The 22,227-nt window shown below is 49.5% G+C and overlaps 2 protein-coding genes and 4 non-coding genes across 6 annotated transcripts; 1 reads left to right on the forward strand and 5 right to left on the reverse strand.

Moving 5' to 3' along the window:
• Window positions 1–6,503: 6,503 nt before the first annotated feature.
• On the forward strand, window positions 6,504–10,386 carry Best4 (bestrophin 4). The gene is made up of 9 exons (XM_059256057.1): window positions 6,504–6,655; window positions 6,733–6,827; window positions 7,312–7,545; window positions 7,743–7,897; window positions 8,672–8,749; window positions 9,371–9,568; window positions 9,689–9,769; window positions 9,853–10,007; window positions 10,119–10,386. Exons 1-9 carry the CDS (start codon window positions 6,504–6,506, stop codon window positions 10,384–10,386), a joined length of 1,416 nt encoding a protein of 471 aa, XP_059112040.1.
• Window positions 10,387–17,560: 7,174 nt separating this feature from the next.
• On the reverse strand, window positions 17,561–21,104 carry Rps8 (ribosomal protein S8). Its single transcript, XM_059256058.1, has 7 exons — window positions 20,961–21,104; window positions 20,233–20,339; window positions 19,747–19,853; window positions 19,157–19,256; window positions 18,429–18,604; window positions 18,108–18,237; window positions 17,561–17,719 (listed from the first exon to the last, which is right to left on the reverse strand). Exons 2-7 carry the CDS (start codon window positions 20,234–20,236, stop codon window positions 17,610–17,612), a joined length of 627 nt encoding a protein of 208 aa, XP_059112041.1. The 5' UTR covers window positions 20,237–20,339; window positions 20,961–21,104; the 3' UTR covers window positions 17,561–17,609.
• Window positions 17,832–17,901, reverse strand: LOC131905419 (small nucleolar RNA SNORD38). Its single transcript, XR_009377931.1, has one exon. It is a non-coding gene; the product is annotated as a small nucleolar RNA SNORD38 (small nucleolar RNA).
• LOC131905420 (small nucleolar RNA SNORD38) lies at window positions 18,318–18,385 on the reverse strand. Its single transcript, XR_009377932.1, has one exon. It is a non-coding gene; the product is annotated as a small nucleolar RNA SNORD38 (small nucleolar RNA).
• On the reverse strand, window positions 19,335–19,438 carry LOC131905421 (small nucleolar RNA SNORD46). The gene has a single exon (XR_009377933.1). It is a non-coding gene; the product is annotated as a small nucleolar RNA SNORD46 (small nucleolar RNA).
• Window positions 19,941–20,019, reverse strand: LOC131905414 (small nucleolar RNA SNORD55/SNORD39). Its single transcript, XR_009377926.1, has one exon. It is a non-coding gene; the product is annotated as a small nucleolar RNA SNORD55/SNORD39 (small nucleolar RNA).
• Window positions 21,105–22,227: the final 1,123 nt, after the last annotated feature.

The raw sequence follows: 22,227 nt of genomic DNA on the forward strand, positions 1-22,227 counted from the left end.
GGGTAGGGGGTTTCCAAATGCGGAGGTGGGGGGCAGGGGATGGACAAAATAGGCTGGGTTACAGGATCATGACAAACAAGTTAGTCCTAATGACCTCTTGAAACACAGGCATGGCAACTGTCCAACTTGGGAAGTTAACAAGGTTCGAACCCTCCTATGGTAGTCAGGATACCAGGAGATGTTTTTAGATGCTGTCATCTCCCTCAGCCCTCAGTCCTGGTATCACACTGACGACCCTGTGCGCGTAGGCAAATGCTCTACCATTGAACTCTGTCCCAGGATGCTGTAGTAAAAGGGCCTGCCTGTGCCTCTCTCTGTGTAACCTGCTCCCCGTCTATGGCCCTCCCATGTCCCAGGCAATGACCTCGGCAATTAGTGTATTGATTGCTCCCAGGAAGCTTATGATATGGAAGTGATTATAATCCTCACAAGGAAATGAAAGCTCACAGGGGGTGGAACAATTTCCCCAAGGTCAACTCAGCTCCCCAGGGCCAGATCCAATACCTGAACACAAGTTAGCCTGATTCCACTGGTCACAGTTACTTGACTTTTGTGGGGTTGCTGGTCCTGTGTCCTTACATCTGTCTACCTCCTGTATATCACTGTTCCTCTTCCTAGCTCTTTCTCCTTCCGGCATGTGAAGCTGGACCGAACCTGAGATTTTTCTGAGCTCTCTGTGTGTCCACCCCTGAATGGGGGATGCTGTCAGGCCTCCTGCTCTGTTGAGCAAATGTTCTAGACTCCTGGTCCCCCTTTGCAAGTCAGAGTCAGTAGCTCTTAATCAGAACCCAAGGGGGAAGGTGAGTCAAGAGTAAGAGGTTAGGGTTCCGACTCAGGAGGAAATGCTGGGTTAATCAGTAAGGAGGTCTCGGGTCCTTGGTGGTACTTCAGCCCACCTCATGGGTTTGAGGCCAGCATGGGATACACAATTTTTTAAATTTCCACATGAACAAAAAGCAAACTGGAGGAGGTGGTGAGGTAATTCAGTGGGTAAAGAGGCTTGCTATGCAAGACTGACAACCTAAGTTCCACCCTGAGAGCCCACACAAAGAGGGGAAAGATTCCACAAAACCAGTTCCACAAAACTGTCCTCTGATCTGTACATGCACCTTGTATACATACAGCTATCATAATAATAATCAAACCATTTTAATTTTTAAAAGTGTGAAGGGCGCCTGTGAGAAGGCTCCACTTGCCACTAACAATGAACGTGAATTCAGTCTCCAGGACCCACAGGACGGGAGGAGAGAACTGATTCACCTACATACAGAATAAGTAAATAAATAAATGTAATTAAAAATTTAAGGGGCTGGCCGGGCGGTGGTGGCGCACGCCTTTAATCCCAGCACTCGGGAGGCAGAGCCAGGCGGATCTCTGTGAGTTCGAGGCCAGCCTGGGCTACCAAGTGAGTTCCAGGAGAGGCACAAAGCTACACAGAGAAACCCTGTCTCGAAAAACCAAAAAAAAAAAAAAAAAAAAAATTTAAGGGGCTGGAGAGATGGCTCCGAGGTTAAGAGCACTGGCTACTCTTCCAGAGGTCCTGAGTTCAATTCCCAGAAACCACATGGTGGCTCACAACCATCTGTAATGAGATATGGTGCCCTCTTCTGGCCTGTAGGCAGACATGCAGGCAGAACAGTATATACATAAATAAATAAAAGATCTGATGTCTTCTTTTGGCATGCAGCATACATGTAGGCAAAACACTGTATAAATAAATCTTTAAAAATTCTTATCCCGGGGTTTGGAGAGATGGCTCAGAGGTTAAGAGCACTGTTTGTTCTTCCAAAGGTCCTGAGTTCAATTCCCAGCAACCACATGGTGGCTCACAACCATCCGTAGTGAGATCTGGCGCCCCCTTCTGGCCTGCAGGGATATGTGCAGACAGAACACTGTATACATAATAAAAAAATAAATCTTAAAAAAAAAAATTCTTATCCCACCCCCCCACACACACAACTGCTAATAGCTAGACTATGCTTCATGCTTTCCTCCTGCTCGCCTGAGTACTTCATATAACTAAATGTTTTCAGCAACTCAATGCAATTGGTGTTGGCATCTTCAGTTCCTCTTGGTGAAATTCATTGATTACGCATAAAGATGTTAGGCTGCGCTGGGTGGCGGTGCACATGCCTTTAATCCCAGCACTCGGGAGGCAGAGCCAGGCGGATCTCTGTGAGTTCGAGGCCAGCCTGGTCTGCAGAGCGAGATCTAGGACAGGCACCAAAAAACTACACAGAAAAACCCTGTTCAGAAAAAAAAAAAAAAAGAAGAAGAAGTTAGGCTGCTATGGTGGCATATGTCTATGATCCTAGCACTTAGAAAGTGGAGGCAGGAGAATTCGAGATCCTGCTGGATTACACAGGATAACACTAAACCCATTACACTGAGTAGCATTAAACCCTGTAAAAATAAATAAATAAATAAACAGCTTGTCTGAGATCATGAAGCTTGGAGAACTTGGGAATGTGGGCAGCCTGACTGCACACCCCATGTCGTTAAGTTCTCAACATCCTTGTGGGGAGGGGGGGTGGAGGAGTGGGGGAGCGGGGTGGGGTGGGGTGGGGAGGTGGGGTGGGACGTGGGGAGGTAGGAGGGTGGGGGTGTGAGGGGAGTGGGGGTGAGGGGGTGGCATTGGCAGGCAGGACTAGCAAGAAGAAAATGGAGAGGCAAGGCAAGTGATTTATGGATTGAATTGTTCCCTTTCTGGGATGAGAGATAAGATAATTTAGGAGGGCGGGCAGATGGGTTCCTTCTCCTTCCTGGGGTGGATTCAGGTCATGAACTTCTATGCTAACTCTGTGGGAAATGTTCCCAAAGCAGAGAGCTGATGTCAGGAGTCATGAAGGTGTGGGGCACAGGGTCTCAAGGAAGCAAAGGAGAAAGGAAGGAAGGAAGGGATGGAGGGGGAAGGGAAGGAAAAAGAAGGGGAAAAGCCGAGAGATCAGGATAAGGAGAGAATTCCTCCTGCTGGGCAGTGGTGGCGCATGCTTTAATCCCAGCACTAGGGAGGCAGAGGCAGGTGGATCTCTGTGAGTTCGAGGACAGTCTGGGCTACAGAGTGAGATCCAGGGCAGCCAGGGCTACACAGAGAAACTCTGTCTTGAAAAACCAAAAAGAAAAAAAGATTCCCTCCTGTGCAGCAGAGACTGCCCTTTGCTGGTAAGCAACTGCAAGATGGGTCTGCTTTGACCCCATTGGAAAGGGGTCTAGATGAGCCCACCACCCTTTACCTTCATTGTTTTTTTTAAGGGAAGGTTGGTTGGAGACAGAGTCTCATGTATCTCAGACTGTTGCATTCTTAGCTCTTCTTTCTGGGAGGCACTTGCTGGTGAGAACCCGCTCACAGTGGGGTTGAGAGGCAGGCTGTCCCTCCTGGGGTTAAGTGGAGGCTTCTTACTACAGTGAAAGGAGCCGCTTCCTCTCCCCGCTCTGAGGTTCTAGTTCTGACTTGATTACTGCCTTGGCTTTTGTCTGACAAACAAATGAAGAGATGAAGGCCCTGGTGGTCAGTGTTTGTAATCCCAACAACTGGGAAGCTGAGGCAGGAGAATAGGCTCCAGGTCTGCCTGGGCTACATGCTGGCATCCTGTCTCAAAAAAGCAAAAATAAGTCTGGCATAGTGCTGCACGCCCTTAACCCCAGCACTGCAGAGGCAGAGGCAAGCAGATCTCTGTGGGTTTGAGACCAGCCTGATCTACATAGTGAGTTCCAGGACAGCCAGAGCTATGTAGAGAGTCCTTGTCTCAAAACAAAGCGAGTCACAAAAAATTCACAAAATAATCATTACTTTTTAAAAAAGCAACACTAAACAAACAAACAAAAAAGCTGGAAAGGGCTGGCTAGAGGGTTCAGCAAGTAAAGGTGCTTGCTGCCAAGCCGGATGATGTGAGTTCAAACCCGTGTTGTAGAAGGAGGAGAGAACTGATTCCCACAAGCTGTCCCTCTGATGGCCACACTCAGATCATGACAAACAACCAAATAAATAATTAAAACTATAACTCTCCCCCTGCACCAAGGCTCAGGGACCACGACAGGAGATGGAGGAAAAGCTGTAAGAACCAGAGTTGAGGAGCACTTGAGAGAACATGTGGGTGGAAATGACAGGACCCATGTGCTCAGGAGCTCCCAGGACCTGTGGGTGCCTGAACGAGACTGGCACGGGATCGAGCCAGGCAACATTCTAGCAATGGAGGAGGAAGTTCACAAGCCCCACCTCTAACTGAGGAGCCATGGACAGTCCCGGCTTCCAGGGGAGAACGATCTGTAGATTTGTTAAGGGTGTGGCCTCTTGTAGGTTGAGCAGACTCCAGTAGAGCTCCCTATACTCAGGAGTACATGGGCAGTACAATTGGTCTTGATGGGTTATGAGAGAGAGAGAGACAGAGAGACAGAGAGACAGAGAGACAGAGAGACGGAATTAGAGAGTAGGGAGTTGGGGGCAGATTTAGTAGTTGGGGAGGAGGGGATGAATGTGATCAAAATACACTGTATGAAATTCTCCAAGAATTTTTAAAAATGCTATATTTTGGAGCTGGAGAAATGGCTCAGCAGTTAAGAGCATGCACAGATTATATTGCTCTTCCAGAGGACCTGGGTTCAGTTCTCAGCACCCACGTTAGACAGCAAACAACAACCAGTAACCTCAGCTCCAGGGGCTCTAACACCATCTTCTGACCTCTGTGAGCCCATGCACACACATAGTGAACATACACACATTCACCTACACACACACACACACACACACACACACACACACACACACACGCACACGCACATAAAATAAAACAACCGTTTAAGAGAGAATGAGTTACCAGGTGGTGGTGACATACACCTTTAATCCCAGCACTGGGGAAGCAGAGGCTGGCAGATCTCTGAGTTCAAAGCCAGCCTGGTCCACAGGATGAGTTACAGAGTATAAAGAGAAACCCTGTCTTGAAAAACCAAAAGAGAGAAAGAGAGAGAGAGTTGCTGAGAGCACCTAGGAGTCAAGACGTTGGACACAGAACTTAAGGAGATGTGCATTGTGCTGAGTTCCGAGACTCATGCCCTCTTTAACCCTATGGCATGGATGTGGGAAGTGCCTATCAGAGCCTGGGACAGGGCCTGGCACTGTGTTGAGGCCACTGGTGTCAAGGACCCTGATCTCAGTACTCAAGTCCTGCTCTAGGCTCAATCAGACAACTTCCAGCCTTTCAAGCCTAGAAGCTGTGGCTTTGAGTCCTGCCTCCAACAGGACCTGGTTGTGTGACCTTGAGCAAGTCATTTGCTTCTTGGAACCTAATCTGTGAAACTGGGATGGATTCCTACATGATGGAGATGTGGTAAAGATTCCATAGAGGAAGATAAAATGGTGTCCTTGGCAGTGTCTGTCTGTCTGTCCCTTAAGTCAGTCAGTGCTCTGCCATCAGCAGCTGGTATGACCACAGTTCACCCTGAACTGTCACCTCACCTGGAGCATAGGGAAGTAATCCCTATGTTCCCTAATTTAAAGGACATTGATGTCACCTGTGTGAGTAGTGGGGTCAGGAAACATGGCACTTTTGCTACTCAAAGACCAGTCCAGCCCCATGGGGCTAGTAGCACACACCTAGTTCCCAGGAGCAGCCAGATGACGATAGATAGCCTCCATCCATCAATGACAGCACCAGTCCAACCTAACTTTATGGACCCAGCATGTACTTAAGACTGTGAAGAACAAAGTCTGGTCCAGTTCCCCCAGGCTGCTGCTGAGAACAGGCAGGCAGGTATGAGTGGAGGTTGAGGGTCCCGGGCTTGGGACAGGGGTGAACAGGTTTCAAGGGCAAGCACCAAGGAAAAGTAGTGGCTCTGGTTTGGGGTTCGGTCTGGCTTTCTTTCTTTCTTTTGTTTCTCTCTCTCTCTCTCTCTCTCTCTCTCTCTCTCTCTCTCTCTCTCTCTCTCTCTCTCTTTCTTTCCTTATTTAATGTTCTGGTGTTTTGCCTGCATGTGTATCTGCGTGAAGTTATCAGATCTTGAAGTTACAGACAGTTCTTAGCTGCCATGTGGGTGCTGAGAATTGAACCCAAGTACCTGGAAGAGTAGCCAGTGCTCCCAACCACTGAGCCATCTCTCCAGCCTCTTCGTTTGTTTTGAGACAAGGCCTTGCTATATAGCATGGGCTGGCCTTGAACTGGTGACTTCCTGAGAGCTGGGATTGTATATATATATGCCATCATACCTAGCAAATTGGGGCTCTTGTCCTCAACACTTCAGAATCTAGTTATCTCAGCTCCAAAGGTAGAAAGGATGTGGGAAACCTCCGTGTGAGGGGCACAGAGCTCAGCCCCACTTTGCCCAACTCCATCCCGGCTTCAACCATGTTCTGCAGAGGACGGTTTGTACTTGTCTGTCCTTGTCTACAGACGCGGTGAAGATGAGTAGCCAGAGATGAAGGGACTTTGCTTGGGGTGCTAGGCTTAGCGACGGGAAGACCAGCAGACAAGAGGACAGTTCTGTGACCTTCTGCGCCAGGACCCAGCACCATGACGGTGTCTTACACTCTCAAAGTGGCAGAGGCGCGCTTCGGAGCCTTCTCTGGCCTGCTCCTCCGCTGGAGGGGCAGCATCTACAAGCTTCTGTACAAGGAGTTTCTGCTGTTCGGTGCCTTGTATGCTGTGCTCAGCGTCACCTACCGGTGAGAGCAGCTCTGAGTCCCGGCCTATGAGGACCTGTGCCTCCTACCAACCCAGGTCTCTGCCTGACATGCCCTAGGCTGTGGCTGACCCAGGAGCAGAAGCATATTTATGCCCAGGTGGCCCGATACTGCAACCGTTCAGCAGACCTCATCCCTTTGTCCTTCGTGCTGGGTGAGCCCACCCTCACCCTCCCACCCCCTGCCCCTTCTCCTGACCATGTTCTCTGGCCTTTGGGTTGAGGTGACAATTCTTGGCAGCAAGGGCCTGGAGTCAACCAGCAAACAGAAGGGTTAGAACCTGGGTCCACAGTTTCCTCTGGGTTACTCCTTGCCTGTCATTTGGGGGACCCTCAATCTTCACTGGCACAAAGACACCCCCTGGCCTTATAACGCCACTCTGGTTACCAAATGGGAGCCAGAAAGAAGGGATAGCCCCTCCCTACCCTCATGGAAAAAAGGTCTCAGAGTCAGCAGTAACCCCACCTCGGACTCCCACTTCCCTCTCCCCGGGCAGTTTGCATTCTCTTCTTCTTCTTCCGGGCCTGACTTTCTCTCAGCAAGGCCGTGGGACCGGAAGGGCCATAGAGTCCAATGGAGGACCTCCCTAGCGCCTGGCACCTTTCTTTCTGCCTCTGTTATCCATGGTGGCTCACTAGGTTTCTACGTGACTTTGGTGGTGAACCGATGGTGGTCTCAGTACACGAGCATTCCACTGCCGGACCAGTTAATGTGTGTCATCTCAGCCTGTGTGCATGGCGTGGACCAGAGCGGCCGTTTACTACGCCGAACTCTCATCCGCTATGCCAACCTGGCGTCGGTGCTGGTGCTGCGATCTGTCAGCACCCGTGTGCTCAAGCGCTTCCCCACTATGGAGCACGTGGTGGATGCAGGTGCCTGGGTAGTCGCAGCCCCTGGGTGGGTGGCTGGATGTCTTGGCTTTCTTCCCGTGATGGAAAGGTCTGACCCTTAGGGGGCGCTCCAGGATTCCAGGGAAGCCAGAGGGTTTAAGGGAGAACAGCCAGATGCTGGACCACTAGCGCCCCTGGCGGCATGAGATGTCTGCACCTTACCTTCTTCACCCGGGCAGGTTTCATGTCTCAGGAAGAGAGGAGAAAGTTTGAGAGCTTGAAATCTGATTTTAACAAGTACTGGGTCCCTTGCGTCTGGTTCACTAACCTCGCCGCCCAGGCCCGCAGGGATGGACGAATCCGTGACGACATCGCTCTTGGTCTCATACTGGAAGTAAGTCAGTTTAGGATTTGGATCACTGGTTCTCCTAGCACTAGCTTCAAAGTAATAATTTTGGGGGGGGCTGGAGAGATAGCTCAGAGGCTAAGAGCACTGACTGCTCTTCCAGAGGTCCTGAGTTCAATTCCCAGCAACCACATGGTGGCTCACAACCATCTGTAATGAGATCTGGTGCCCTCTTCTGGCCTGCAGGGATACTGTATACATAATAAATAAATCTTAATAATAATAATAATAATTTTGGTACTTGACCCTTAAAAGGCTCCAACTATATACCACACACTTTTTGTGGGGGAGGGGGATACAAGATTACTCTCCATAGCTCAAGCTTGCCTGGAACTCACTGTTTAGCCCAGGCTGGCCTCAAATCCATGGCAATCCTGCCATTGTCTCACAAACTTGGGAATTACAGGCGTGAACCACTAGGCCCAGCTACTGAGCACTTTGGAAGCACATGCTTAGGTTGACTCCCTTAGTGCCTGAGGGCTATTCTCATCCCCCTTTCACAGATAAAGAAACTGAGGCACAGAGTTGAAAAGCCCCTCACACAGCATGTTCGTGAAGCTGGGATTCATAGGCGTTCTGGCTCCAGGCCCAGAACGTTGTTTGCTCCCTTCCTAAATTGCTTCCTACCCTAAGCACCCCAGCCTGAGAGCCTGAGAGCAGTGGGGCTCAGGCCCGGCCCAGGTCACCTTTGTGGGGTCTCCCGCTCCCCTCCTCATCTGCCTTCTTTGTCTCCTCTGACCTCCCGTCACCCGCTCTCTCTAGGAGCTGAACAAGTACCGCGCCAAGTGCAGCATGCTGTTTCACTATGACTGGATCAGCATCCCCCTTGTCTACACCCAGGTAACTGTTTCCTGCCTGCCCAGCTCAGGTGCCGATCGGACATCCTGTGGTGTGTGAGATACCAAGGGGCCTTGATGGCTCTTCACCCGGGCCAAGTCAGTCTCAGGAGACACTGAACTGTGAGGGTCATCCTCAAAAACCTTACTCCCATCAGTAATACCCCGTCCCTCATCCTCAAAAATCTTCCTTCACACCTGTAAAGAGAACTCCGTCTTGATCCAGGCAGTGGTGGCCCACGCCTTTAATCCCAGCACTCAGGAGGCAGAGGTAGAAGCAGGCAACTCCCCGAGTTGGAGGCCAGCCTGGTCTACAGAGCGGGGTTCCAGGTCAGTCAGGGCTACAGAGAAACTGTCTTGAAAAACAAAAACAAACAAAAGAGACGATCCTGTCCTGCCAGGAGTGGTAGCACACATCTTTAATCCCAGCACTCGGGAGACTGAGGCAGAAGGATCTCTGTGAGTTCGAGGACAGCCTGGTCTACATAACAAAACAAAAAGATGAACCTGTCTCCATTGCAACGGCACCCAGTCCCTGCTTGCTGACTTGCCAGACCCCCCAGGCCCTCACAGGCAGGGATTGGGTTTCTTGCCGCCCCTCTGCCCCTCGCTTTTCCCTCTTCAGGTGGTGACGATAGCCGTTTACTCCTTCTTCGCCCTTTCCCTGGTCGGCCGACAGTTTGTGGAGCCGGAAACAGGGGCTGCCAGACTTCAGGAGCCTCTGGAGCCAGCCAAAGAGGTCTCTCCAGCCCTGGGGGACCCGGACATGTTTGTGCCTCTTACCACGTTGCTGCAGTTTTTCTTTTACGCTGGTTGGCTCAAGGTCGGTACGGCATCCTACTCTGTAGAGGTGGGCACAGATAATCACTATCACACTGCAGTGCCGGGCAGTCGGGGGGGAGGGGGCTCTGCACCTAGAAGACACCATTTCTGTAATTCGTAGGTAGCCGAACAGCTCATTAACCCCTTTGGTGAAGACGATGACGACTTCGAGACCAATCAGCTCATAGATCGAAACCTGCAGGTTAGGTGTGGGGTAAGGGGCAGAGATAGGCAGGTGTGCAGAGAAACAGTTGTGACCTACTGCTTGCCCTTCTTCTGGCTCAGGTGTCCCTGCTCTCGGTGGATGATATGTACCAGAACCTGCCTCCTGCTGAGAAGGATCAGTACTGGGATGAGGCCCAACCTCAACCACCCTATACGGTGGCCACAGCCGCTGAGTCACTGCGTCCTTCCTTCTTGGGTTCCACTTTCAACCTGCGGTAAGTCGAGATTTGACATGGGAACCGGGCCCAGTCCCTGGCCACCCTATGGGGATACAAACAAGTCCTCTGAGAGTCAGTCCTTGTCTATGTCCGCCCTGGCACCGGCAGCATGAGTGATGACCCTGAGCAGTGCCTGCAGGTGGAGGCGTCCCCAAGGTCCGACCTGCCAGCAACCGCCGCCCAGACCCCGCTGCTGGGCCGCTTCCTGGGCTCAGGAGCGCTCTCGCCTGCTATAAGCCTACGGAACTTCGGGCGAGCACGCGGCGCCCCCAGGACCCCGCACCTGCTCCGCTTCCGGACCGAGTTGGGCGGTGAGGAGGCTGCCAGCCGTATAGATGAGGCTGAGGAATCTGGCGATGAAGCCCTGGAACCTTGAGAATCCCCTCTGCCGGAGGCTGCCACCCTGCCTTCTTCCCGAGCTGCGCTTGGTCCTATCAGCCGCTGCTCAGAGCAACTTCTCTGGACAGCGGGTTGGCCATTGGGGAAAGCATTTGGGGACAGCTCTTGAAAGCAAAGATGACATGGAGAGCCGAGGGTAGGGTGTATCTCCTTTAGTGTGAAGTGGGATAGATTGCTTGGGGAGGCGAAGCTAGAATGAAGAAAAGGCCACATATATAGGGCTGGCACACAGAGGCAAGGCTACCTTTTCAGGCGTTGGGGAGCTAGGCCAACGGTCCAAAACAGTAGGGGAGCATCAGCATCCCTGAAGTCTTGCCTGGTGCCCAGCCCCAGCCTCTAGGTGCCGCATTTGGTTGAGCACAGGAAGTGGCATTTCTAGTTTTGGGTCGATGCTGTGCTGCTGGGACAGCTGTTTTAGAATCAAGTGCGGAAAAAGTGAAAGGACACACACTCCCTAGCCCAGTAACCTCACTCTGAAGGCAGGTCAGCGGGCATGGCGTGGGACCTTTGTCTGCAAAATGCTCGCGTTGTTTGTAATGAGAATGTGTGCATTTGTTCACTGTGAATCACGACTGTTTAATTTGGCATTTGCCTAGGGTGTAGGTGGAACTAGGATTGGGAACTTGCCCTGGCGGCCCAGCACTAAGGGCACTTAACCAAGACCAGAGTTGTAGAAGCAAGATCTGACTTTTGCTTTTGTGAAAGGACAGCTAAAGCCAGAACCAAGGAAGAAAGCTAAGGATGGAAACACTCGAGTGTAGACAGGACCTCACTAGATCACCCACGCTGGCCTTGAACTAGGTGATTCTCCCACCCAGCTTTCTAAGTGGCTTGTGCCAATGGGACTTAGTCCTACCTCTGTCCTAAATTCCAAGACTATTTTATGTGGATGAATGTTTGTCTGCATACATAAGTGTACCATGTACAGTGCCCCTAGGGAGTCATTGTGTCTTAACTCCTGGAACGTCAAAAGTGAGCTTTGGGAGCTGCCATGTGGATACTGGGAAATGAACCTGAGTGTTCACCTGAAGAGCCACTGAGACATTTCTCCAACTCTCCAATTTTTAAAATGAAAACTGTATTACATTTATCAGTGTGTTGTTGTTGAATGGGTGTGGGTTCACACGGGTCTGTGGGAAGAAGACACAGCGTATTTTAAGGATGTCTTAGCCTTTCCAGCTGCAGGGGGACTCAGCCTCTCGCAGCCTGAGACACCCTCCCCTTAGCCAAGAGCATTTTTTTTTTAAAGATTTTTATTTATTTATTATGTATACAGTATTCTGCCTACATGTGTCCTTGCAGGCCAGAAGAGGGCACCAGATCCTATTATAGATGGTTGTGAGTCACCACGTGGTTGCTGGGAATTGAACTCCGGACCTTTGGAAGAGTAGTCAGTGCTCTTAACCTCTGAGCCATCTCTCCAGCCCCCTTTTTTTGGTTTTTCAAGACAGGGTTTCTCTGTGTAGCTTTGCGCCTTTCTTGGATCTCACTCTGTAGACCAGGCTGGCCTTGAACTCACAGAGATCCGCCTGGCTCTGCCTCCCAGTGCTGGGATTAAAGGCGTGCGCCACCACCGCCCGGGTATATTCTCAGTCTCTTTTTTTTTCTCTTCCCCCGGAGCTGAGGACCGAACCCAGGGCCCTGTGCTTGCTAGGCAAGCGCTCTACCACTGAGCTAAATCCCCAACCCTGCCAACGGCATTTTTATTGTTGTCCAATTTACACTTTTATCAAGTTGATTTCCATATCCCCTAAACACCCTAACTAAGCCACCACAAGGACAATGCCAAATTAAAATTCTCAATTAAGGAATATCAGTTTTCCGGTTCCCAACCAAGTCTGCATAGGCTTTGTACCCTTGGGAGACTCTCAGACAAGATTCACAGAGGGCAACAAGAGAAACAAAAGGTAACAGAGATATGAAGGCTAGGTGCTAACACTGGGGCCAGAGCAGGTGGAGCCCAGTGGGAATTCTCCCATCAAGTGTGTGTTGGAGATCCACCTTTGGAAGCAGTCTGTCCTTCCACCCTATGGGTTCCAAGGACTGCACTCTGGTCATCAGGCCTGCAGAGTCATCTCAATGGCAATTAAACACAAAAGCCTTTATCTGAAGTGTATGCATCAGAAGGCAGAGACAGGGGAATGTCTGAGTTCAAGACCAATCTGGTCTATATAGTGAGTTCCAGCACTGCTAGGGCTGTGTAGAGATCCTGTCTCAAGAACATGAAAATGAAGTGTATGCCCATGGACGTTCCACAGGATACCAGTACACACACATGCACATAAAATAAAAATGAGGGGGAGCCGTGGTTTAGTTCACAAAGGCGCTTATCGCCAAGCCTGACCACCAAGATTTGATCATTGGGACTCACACCCAGCTGGAGAACCAGGTCCTGAAATTTGTCCTCTCATGTCCAACCCCTCTCCCACACAAAAAATTCTAGGGACTAGAAAGAAAATTCTAGGGATGGCTCAGCAGTTAAGAGTGCTTGCTGCTCTTGCTGAGGACTTGGATCCCTAGCACCACATGGCAGCTCACAATCCCAACCTCTGTACTTTTGGCTCTCCTGCAACTCTGTAGACCAGGCTGTCAGGGTCTAACTTCTAAGGGCAGTGCACATAATAAAAACCCTGTGCTTGCCAGATAGAGGTAGGAAGTTCAATTGAGATCAAGCAGATCTGAGTTCAAAGCCAGTCTGGTCTAGAGTGAGTTCAAGGACAGCCAGGGCTACACAGAGAAATCTTGTCTCAAAATACAAAAACAACTCATTAGAGGGGCTGGAGAGATGGCGCAGCAGTTAAGAGCACCCATCGCAGTTTCACGGATCCAACGCTCTTTTCTGACCTTCTTGGGCACCAGACAAGCACACGGTACACGTATATGGATGCAAACAAACCACTCATATGCAGGGAAAAAACAAAAACAACAAAAACAACAACCACCCTAATTGGGTCAGGCCATGATGGCACACACCCTTAAGCCCAACACGAGAAGTAAAGGCAAACAGACCCCTATCAGTTCAGGCCTAGCCTGGCCTACTGTTGTAGAATATTACTTTTAATGTGTTACATTTGTTTATGCTGTGGGACAGTTGTTTAATGATGCAAAGATGTGCTGCATTCCCCCCCCACAACCCCCAGACACGGTTTCTCTGTGTAGTTTTGGTGCCTGTCCTGGATCTCACTCTGTAGACCAGGCTGGCCTCGAACTCAGAGAATGCTGGGATTATAGGCCTGCACCACCGCTGCCTGGCTGCTGCATTCTTTTATTTATTTATTTATTTTTTTAAAGATTTATTTATTATGTATACAGTGTTCTGCCTGCATGTATGTCTGCAAGTCAGAAGAGGGCACCAGATCTCATTACAGATGGTTATGAGCCACCATGTGGGTGCTGGGAATTGAACTCAGGACCTCTGGAAGAGCAGTCAGTGCTCTTAACCTCTGAGCCATCTCTCCAGCCCCATTCTTTAATTTTGCATTTGTTTAACTCTGTGAAACTGTTACTGTGCCTGTCTAAAACACCTGATTGGTCTAATAAAGAGCTGATCAGCCAGTAACAAGGCAGGAGAGAGTAGGCAGAGCTGGCAGGCAGAGAAGGGGAAATCTGGAAGAAAAGAGCAGGAAAACAAGGAGGATGCTAGGGACCAGCTACCCACAGAAGTTAAGAATGAAAGTAAGGGGGGACTGGAGAGATGGCTTAGTGGTTAAGAGCACCTGGCTGCTCTTCCAGAGGACCCATGTTCAATTCCCAGCATCCACATGGGCAGCTCACAACTGTCTATAACCCCAGTTCCAGGGGATCCAACATCTTCACACCAATGCACATAAAATAAACAAATAAAATAGGGGAAAAATTAAGATATACAGAAGGCTCAGAGGTTAAGAGCACTGACTGCTCTTCCAGAGGTCCTGAGTTCAATTCCCAGCAACCACATGGTGGCTCACAACCATCTGTAATGAGATATGGTGCCCTCTTCTGGCCTGCAGTCATACATGCTGTATACATAATAAACCTTTATTAAAAAAAAAAAAAAAAAAAAGATATACAGAAGGAAAAGAAAAAGCCCAGAGGCAAAAAAGATGGAATAATTTAAAGTTAAGAAAAGCTGACAAGAAACAAGCCAAAGTTGGGCATTTTTTTTAAACTTTTTGGGGGGCTCACTACCCAGTTCCCAAATAAATTCACATATGGAGGCTTATTCTTAATTATGAATGCCCAGCCTTAGCTTAGTTTCTAGCCAGGTTTACTTAACTCATCCTGTTTACCTTTTGCCTCTGGGCTTTTCCTTTTCTATTCCTGTGTACTTCTTTTTTTTTTTTTTTTTTTTTAAAGATTTATTTATTTATTATGTATACAGTGTTCTGTCTGCATATGTCCTTGCAGGCCAGAAGAGGGCACCAGATCTCATTACAGATGGTTGTGAGCCACCATGTGGTTGCTGGGAATTGAACTCAGGACCTCTGGAAGAGCAGTCGGTGCTCTTAACCTCTGAGCCATCTCTCCAGCCCCTCCTGTGTACTTCTGTTTCTTACTCCGTGGCTTGCTGTGTAACTGGCTCCTGGAGTCCTACTCCTTCTCTGGCTCCTTCCTTTCTTCACTTCACTCTTCCATCTTTTTTAAAAATTTATTGTGTATAGTGTTCTGCCTGCAGGCCAGAAGAGGGCACCAAACCTCACTATAGATGCTTGTGAGCCACCATGTGGTTGCTGGGAATTGAACTCAGGACCTCTGGATGAGTAGCCAGTGCTCTTAACCTCTGAGCCATCTCTCCAGCCCCCTCTTCCATCTCTTTCCTCCTCAGATTTCTCCTCTATATACTCTCTGCCTGCCAGCCCCACCTATCCTCTCCTGCCTTGCTATTGGCCAGTCCTTTATTAGACCATCAGGTGCTTTACACAGGCACAGTAACACAGCTTCGGAGGTAAACAAATACAACATAATCAAAAGCAACACACCTTAAAATAATATTCCAACTTTTGTTTTTTGTTGTTGTTTTGAGACAGAGTTTCTCTGTGTAGTTTTGGTGCCTGTCCTGGAACTCGCTCTGTAGACCAGGCTGGCCTTTCCCTTTCCAAGTGCTGGGATTAAAGGTGTGTGCCATACAGAGGGAAGGGGGGGGGGGGGAAGGCGTGTGCCACTATCTAAGTCTGGGCACTTATAATTAAGAAGCTTCCATATGGGATGTTTTTTGGAGCTAGGTGTTAGCTCCCTCCCCCAAAAACAGTAATTAAAAAAAAAAAAAGCCGGGGCTGGAGAGATGGCTCAGAGGTTAAGAGCACTGACTGCTCTTCCAGAGGTCCTGAGTTCAATTCCCAGCAACCACATGGTGGCTCACAACCATCTGTAATGAGATCTGGCGCCCTCTTCTGGCCTGCAGACATATATGCAGGCAGAACATTGTATACATAATAAATAAATAAATCTAAAAAAAAAAAAAAAGCCAACAATAGTCTACATAAGGAGGTTTTGATGAGACAGGTATACATACATACATACATACATACATACATAGTAAGCCTTCATCTCAAAAACAAGCTTTGACATTTTAAAAACCCATACCATTCCCAGTGAGCTTTCTCATTTCAGATAGATGAAAATTCAGCTACTGCTACGGTGTACCCACCTGTCTAACGCTCCCCACCAAAGTGGCCACAGGGTAACCCTCTGGAATTGTAAGCAAGCTCTCAAATGAACTCCCAAATTTGCTGGGGGTGGCAGCACATACCTTTAATCTCAGAACTCAGGAGGCACAGGCTGGTGATCTCTGAGTTCCAGGAGAGCCAGGACCAAAGAGACCTTGTTTTAGAACTTCGCCCCTCAAAACAAAAACTTGAGCTCATGCGGGTCAGTGTATGCCTCTAATCCCAGCACTTCTAGGCCATCCTGGTCTACAGAGAGCTCCAGGACAGCCAGAGCTGCTACATAGAGAAACCCTGTCTTGGGAAACCAAACCAAACCACCTTGATCTTTGGGGTATCAGACAAAATGTTTGTTTGCTTTACAAGCAATAAGACTTAAGTCTGGATCCCCAAGCATCCATTTAATAGCCAGGCACAGAGCGGTGAATGGCTCAGCAGTTAAGAGCACTGGCTGCTCTTCTAGAGGTTCAATTCCCACCAAGCACATGGTGGCTCACAACCACCCCATAATGAGATCTGGTGCCCTCTAGCCTGCAGGGATACACGCAGGCAGAACACTGTACACATAATCAATCCTTAAAAAAAGCCAGGCAGAGCAAGCACCTGCAATCACAGGACAGCCAGCCACCTAGGGTTAAGGGATATGACTCTGGGGGGAGCCTCACTTTTTTCTCTAGACGTCTCTGGGAAAACCCCAAAACATTAACCTTAGCCAGGCCTGAGGTGCACACTTTTAATCCAGCACCCAGGAAGCAAATGAAGATGGATCTGCGAGCTGCAATCAGCCTGGGCTGGAAGCTCCAGGCCAGCCAAGGCTGTAGAGTGAGATGGCCTCAAAAATCCCCCTAACTATTAACCTGTAGTGAAGACATCTTCTCTTATAACTTGTATGTCCAAAAAAAAAAAAAAAAAAAAAAAAAAAAAGCCGGGCGGTGGTGGCGCACGCCTTTAATCCCAGCACTCGGGAGGCAGAGGCAGGTGGATCTCTGTGAGTTCAAGGCCAGCCTGGGCTACCAAGTGAGATCCAGGAAAGGTTCAAAGCTACACAGAGAAACCCTGTCTGGGGGGGTGGGGGGAGCCTCAATACAATGTCCAAGTTCCCATACTTCCCATGAACCACCTTACCTGGCTGGAAGTACAGCCTGTGGTACAGCCATGTGCTTCATACTCATGAAGGCTAATGCCTAGCACACATACATAAATTTAATGAACCCTTAAAACCCAAGTCTACAAAGGAAAGAGAGACCTCTAGCCTAACAATACAAGCATGATTTTGATAGCACCCCATTACTGTTAGAGAATCCAGCACTGAAGAGCTCACAAGTCTCTTCCACACCAACTTGCTCCAGGTTCCCCAAGACCCAGGAATACTGGCATTAGTCTAGATACCGCTCTAGCCATGGGGCCTCTGACAGCATGCTCGCACAGGTAAGACAGTAAGATGAGATCTTTTCTTTAGCCTTGCTCAGAGGAGCAGGGAAAAATGACTAGCCAAACATTCCGACAATATAAATACAGAACAATAAACACCTTTATTACATGAGCTATGAATGATGTTTTATTTGCCTTTCCGGGCCTTGATCTTCCTCAGATAGAACTCCAGCTCCTTGCCTTCTAGCACGTAGCCATCTGCTCTGCCACACTGGCCTGGTCTTGAGGCAATACAGGCTGTAAGAGAAGAGGTGGTCCTTAGTAAAAGGACATGAGGCCCCACTCAACCTACTCGCCCCCTTAGAAGTCCAAGTTGGTCTGATACCCAAGGGCAGGCGTGAAGCAGCTGTCTCCTCAGACACACTTTATCCTCACTTAGAAGTCAGCAGCAGAACTGGACAAAGTTCTCATCACTGAGACAGCCATCAACCAGGGCATCCACTTCCCCCAACTACCACTCAGAGCCTGTTCTGTTCATGATTTCACTCTTCACCCCTACAGCAAACAACCATCCCCGCTCATGCTTTGGGCGCCCAGCGTTCAAACCTCTGACAGGCCAATGAACCAGGCAAGGGTAAAACCGCACGCCACCAACTCCTGCTTCCCAACACCACAGCAATCTCACCAAGAAGCTTGCCCTGCTGGAACTGCTCCTCCAGAAGACTGCTGATTTTGGCGTTCTTTTTCCTTTCATCGTATTTCTTTTGGATTTTCTTTGATCGTTTTTTGTTTAATATTTCTTCCTCTTCAGGAGTCTGAGTAAAGAAAATACACATGGATCTGTCATGAGCAAAGTCACCAAGCCTTCTCGAACCCCAATTTCCTGATGCTTGCCTTCTTCAGAACTCAGGTATTCATCTCTTTCCTTCAGTAGCAGAACTGGACAGTATTTTCATCACAAGAAGGCAGCACTCCCCCTCCTCCCCCTACAGGAAATAACACTCACCAGCTTGGCCCCCTTCTTGCGGCCCAGGGGCAGCGCATAGTGAGACTCATACCACTGTCGGTATGGCGTGCTGTCGATAAGCACGATGCAGTTCTTCACCAGGGTCTTGGTGCGGACCAGCTCGTTATTGGATGCATTGTAGACAACATCAATGATCCTTGTTTTCCGAGTACAACCTGCACACAAGGAAAATTCACAACTAAGGGGCTTGGGAGGTAGCTCAGGAGAAGGGTACTTGATGTGTCTGTCCCTGGCTCCAGCGCACATGTGTATGTACATGTACACGTACACACATGTACACACACACACACACACACACACACAGAGTGTCTCTCTCTCTCCTACCTCATGCACATACGGCAACCACCTGCGTTACCTCCCTCAATCCCAGAAAGGACAGAAAAGAATATCCAGCCTCTGTGCCTAAGCTCTTCCCCCACAACCATGTTTTCTTTAATTCAGAAAGCGTTTGTTTTTTTAGTATTTCTCTGTGTAACACCCCTATCTGTCCTGGAACTATTTCTGTAGACCAGGCTGTCCTTGAACTCAAAGAGATCTGCCTGCCTCTGCCTGGGGGGTGGGGGGGGGAGAGAAGGCTGGGAATAAAGGCGTGTGCCACCACCGCCCACTCCAAGCTGCAGGAGTCAGCCAATTAGCTCCAAAAGAATTCTCCAGCTACCTCAAGGTCTCTCAGCAACAGGCAAATACACCCCCAAAGGACTACTTACACTCAGAGCCCCAGGAAAAGTTCCCCACATCCAATCTTAGGGCACGGTACTTCTTATTGCCTCCTCGGACTCGGACTGTGTGTATACGACGAGGGCCAATCTGGAAAACACAAGAAAACCAGAACATGGTCTCAAGAAAAGAGGGGAGACCAGGAGAGGAACCCGGACTAGAAGGAGGTAACAGTCAGTGTAACTATGACAAGTCCTTTCATTGGCAAGTGGCATACAGGTGACCAAGACGGCCATAACCACGCCTAAGGATACTGTTTCATCACTCTAGTTACCTCCAAAAAGTCACACCCCTCAAACACAGAATTCCAAGTACCCCAACGTCCAAGGAGCCCATTCCTAGGCTTCGTTCAAGTCCTGGTCCCCAGCATGTCTCCCAATGCACCCTAAGTTCGGCGACCCGGGCACACAGACCCTGTTGTCTTCAAGACTTTTACCCAACACGTGGGTATGTGCAAGATGCCCAGTCTCCAAAACAGAGACTTCAGAGCCTACAAGGGACCACGGTCACGGCATCCGTGCTCTATAGCGCGGGTTAGGCGTACCCCCCGCCCCAAGCCCACCTCGACACGCACACTCACCTTCGTGTTGGCAGCAGGCCGTCCCAGCTCATACTTCCGCTTCTTGTGGTAGGGCTTTCTCTTACCCCCGGTCTTGCGGCGCTTGTGCCAGTTGTCTCGAGAGATGCCTGTGTGTGGGAGCGGGGACGCAAGCCTGAGCAGCCGGGCCTGGGTACCGGCGACCTAGCCATGCCCGGGCAACGCTCGGCGCGGACCGCACACTCAGCTCTCCAAGGTTGGCCTCCCCACGGCGCGGTCGGGGGTGTGCAGCATACCTAGGTGTCATCATCCGCGTGCGGCCCGCGGCAGCCATGTTGGACCGCTCGCAGCCCGGAGCCCGGGAAGCGGCCGCAGCGATCTCGGCGGCCCAAGCCCACGGCCGGCCCTCCCCACGGGTGCTCGGGGCCCGGGGTCGGGCCGAACGTGCTCCTGGCAGGGCTGCGAGGCGGGATGGAGACGGATGGAGCTCGCTCCCCGCAGCCCGACCCGGCCCACAGCAACACTCACCCATCGCTCGGCGCTGGCTGGAAAGAGGAAGCGCAAAGCTTCACGGTCCGGTTTCTAAAACGCTGCCCCGCCTTCTTTACGTCTCTTCCGGTTTCCGGGAAGGGACTCTAAGGGGCAGAGAGCTTGAAGGCTGGCACTCCCCGGCACTAAGGAAGATCCTGTGGACTCTGGCACTCCGGCACTAGGGGGAAAGATCCTGCAGACTCCTGTGGACCCTGCTTCAAGTCCCTTGACCTTGGGCAGACTGGAGGTCCCGCCCGTTGCACTTTAAGCTGAAGTGATAGGTCGCACTTGCTCGCTGTTGTGCATATATATATATATATATATATATATATATATATATTTTAAATGCTGAATGCTGTTTATTGAAGGAGGAAGAGGTCTTAAATACAGGCTTACGTGCTTCCATTTTTGTCTTTTATTTGGAGACAGGGTTCTTTGTAGCCTAGATCCTCAGATTCCGCCTGCTGAGTGCCGGAATTAAAGGCGTACGCTACCGTGCCGTCTTTGTATGTGTTGTTTTGTGTTGTTTTGTTTTCCGGTTTATTATTTTTTAAATTACATTTGGCAGGGCATGACTCACGCCTTCAATGCCCGCTCACCAGAGGCAGAGGCAGGTGGATTTCTGTGAGTCTGAGGCCAACCTGATCTACAAAGCGAGTCCCAGGACAGCCAGGTTTACACAGACTCTGTCTCGAAAAAAAGAAAGAAAATAAAATTAAACTTACCTGGTGTGTGTGGGTGGGCAGGGCTCGTGACTGGAGTAGAAGACAGCTTGAGGGAGTCAGTTAGGTTCCCTCCTACCCAGTGGGTGTTTTGTTTTGGGTTGTTTTTGGTGTGTGGTACTCTTGGAACCAGAAGCTCTTAGATAGATACCAGGCAACGGGGGGCTGGAGAGATGGCTCAGCGGTTAGGATGGCAGGCGACCACTCAACCGACCCAGTTATACCCTGTTAAGTTTCAAACCAGGGACAAATGGCTGAGGTGCCCATTTAACATATCGAAACAGACCTGCCCGCCAGGTTCTCCCAGCGTCCCTCAGCACCTATCTGTTAAAGGGTATGGATGGCATACCGGGTTCTCTCCTGAACTCTCCAACCCAGGGGCTGGGCTGCCCTTCCCCAAGGGGCTCTTCCCTATATAGAGAACAATTACCCAGACATTTTGTTACCCTCTTTTTGTACCTTTGGCCTCCAGGCTGCTGAGTCTGGTTCCCTTCTCTCCCATCTTCCTTTCCGCACATGGCCCAGCTCAGTCTGGTCATGTCCACTCTGGACTCTCCCAGATGTCTCTGCTTCTACCTATGCTCTCCCGTTTATCTACAACAATAAATTTTCTCCTCTACCACACCTAGGAGCAGTCACGTCCTTTCCTTTTTATATATATTTTTCTTTTTCTTTTTCTTTCTCTTTTTTTTTTTTTTTTTGGTTTTTTGAGACAGGGTTTCTCTATGTAGCTTTTCATTCATACCCAGTTCTGGAATACAATTATTTATTTTTTAATTAATTTATTTTTTTAGTTTTTCGAGACAGAGTTTCTTGTGTAGCTATGGAGTTTATTATGTATGCAGTGTTCTGTCTGCATGCCAGAAGAAGGTGCCAAATCGCATTAGAGATGGTTGTGAGCCACCATATGGTTGCTGGGAATTGAACTCAGGACCTCTGGAAGAGCCAATGCTCTTAACTATTGAGCCATCTCTCCAGCCCAATATTTTTTAATTTTCAAAAAATTATTTCTTAGCCACAGAACCGGGGGGGGGGGGGGGGGGGGGCTATATAGCAAGGGGGACCCTAGGATGACTGTGGCTTATAATAAGTTTTGGTTTTACTCAATTACAGGGCAAGCCTCAATCAAACATTTCACTATTTGGATAAAAAATTATACTGTATCAAGCTGATAATAGAAAAATAAATTAATTAATTAAAAAATTATTTCTTAGCCAGACGGTGGAGGCTCATGACTTTAATCCCAGCATTTGAGAGGCAGAGCCATGCA

The sequence above is a fragment of the Peromyscus eremicus genome, chromosome 2, assembly GCF_949786415.1.
Source record: "Peromyscus eremicus chromosome 2, PerEre_H2_v1, whole genome shotgun sequence".
NCBI classification, from domain to species: domain Eukaryota; kingdom Metazoa; phylum Chordata; class Mammalia; order Rodentia; family Cricetidae; genus Peromyscus; species Peromyscus eremicus.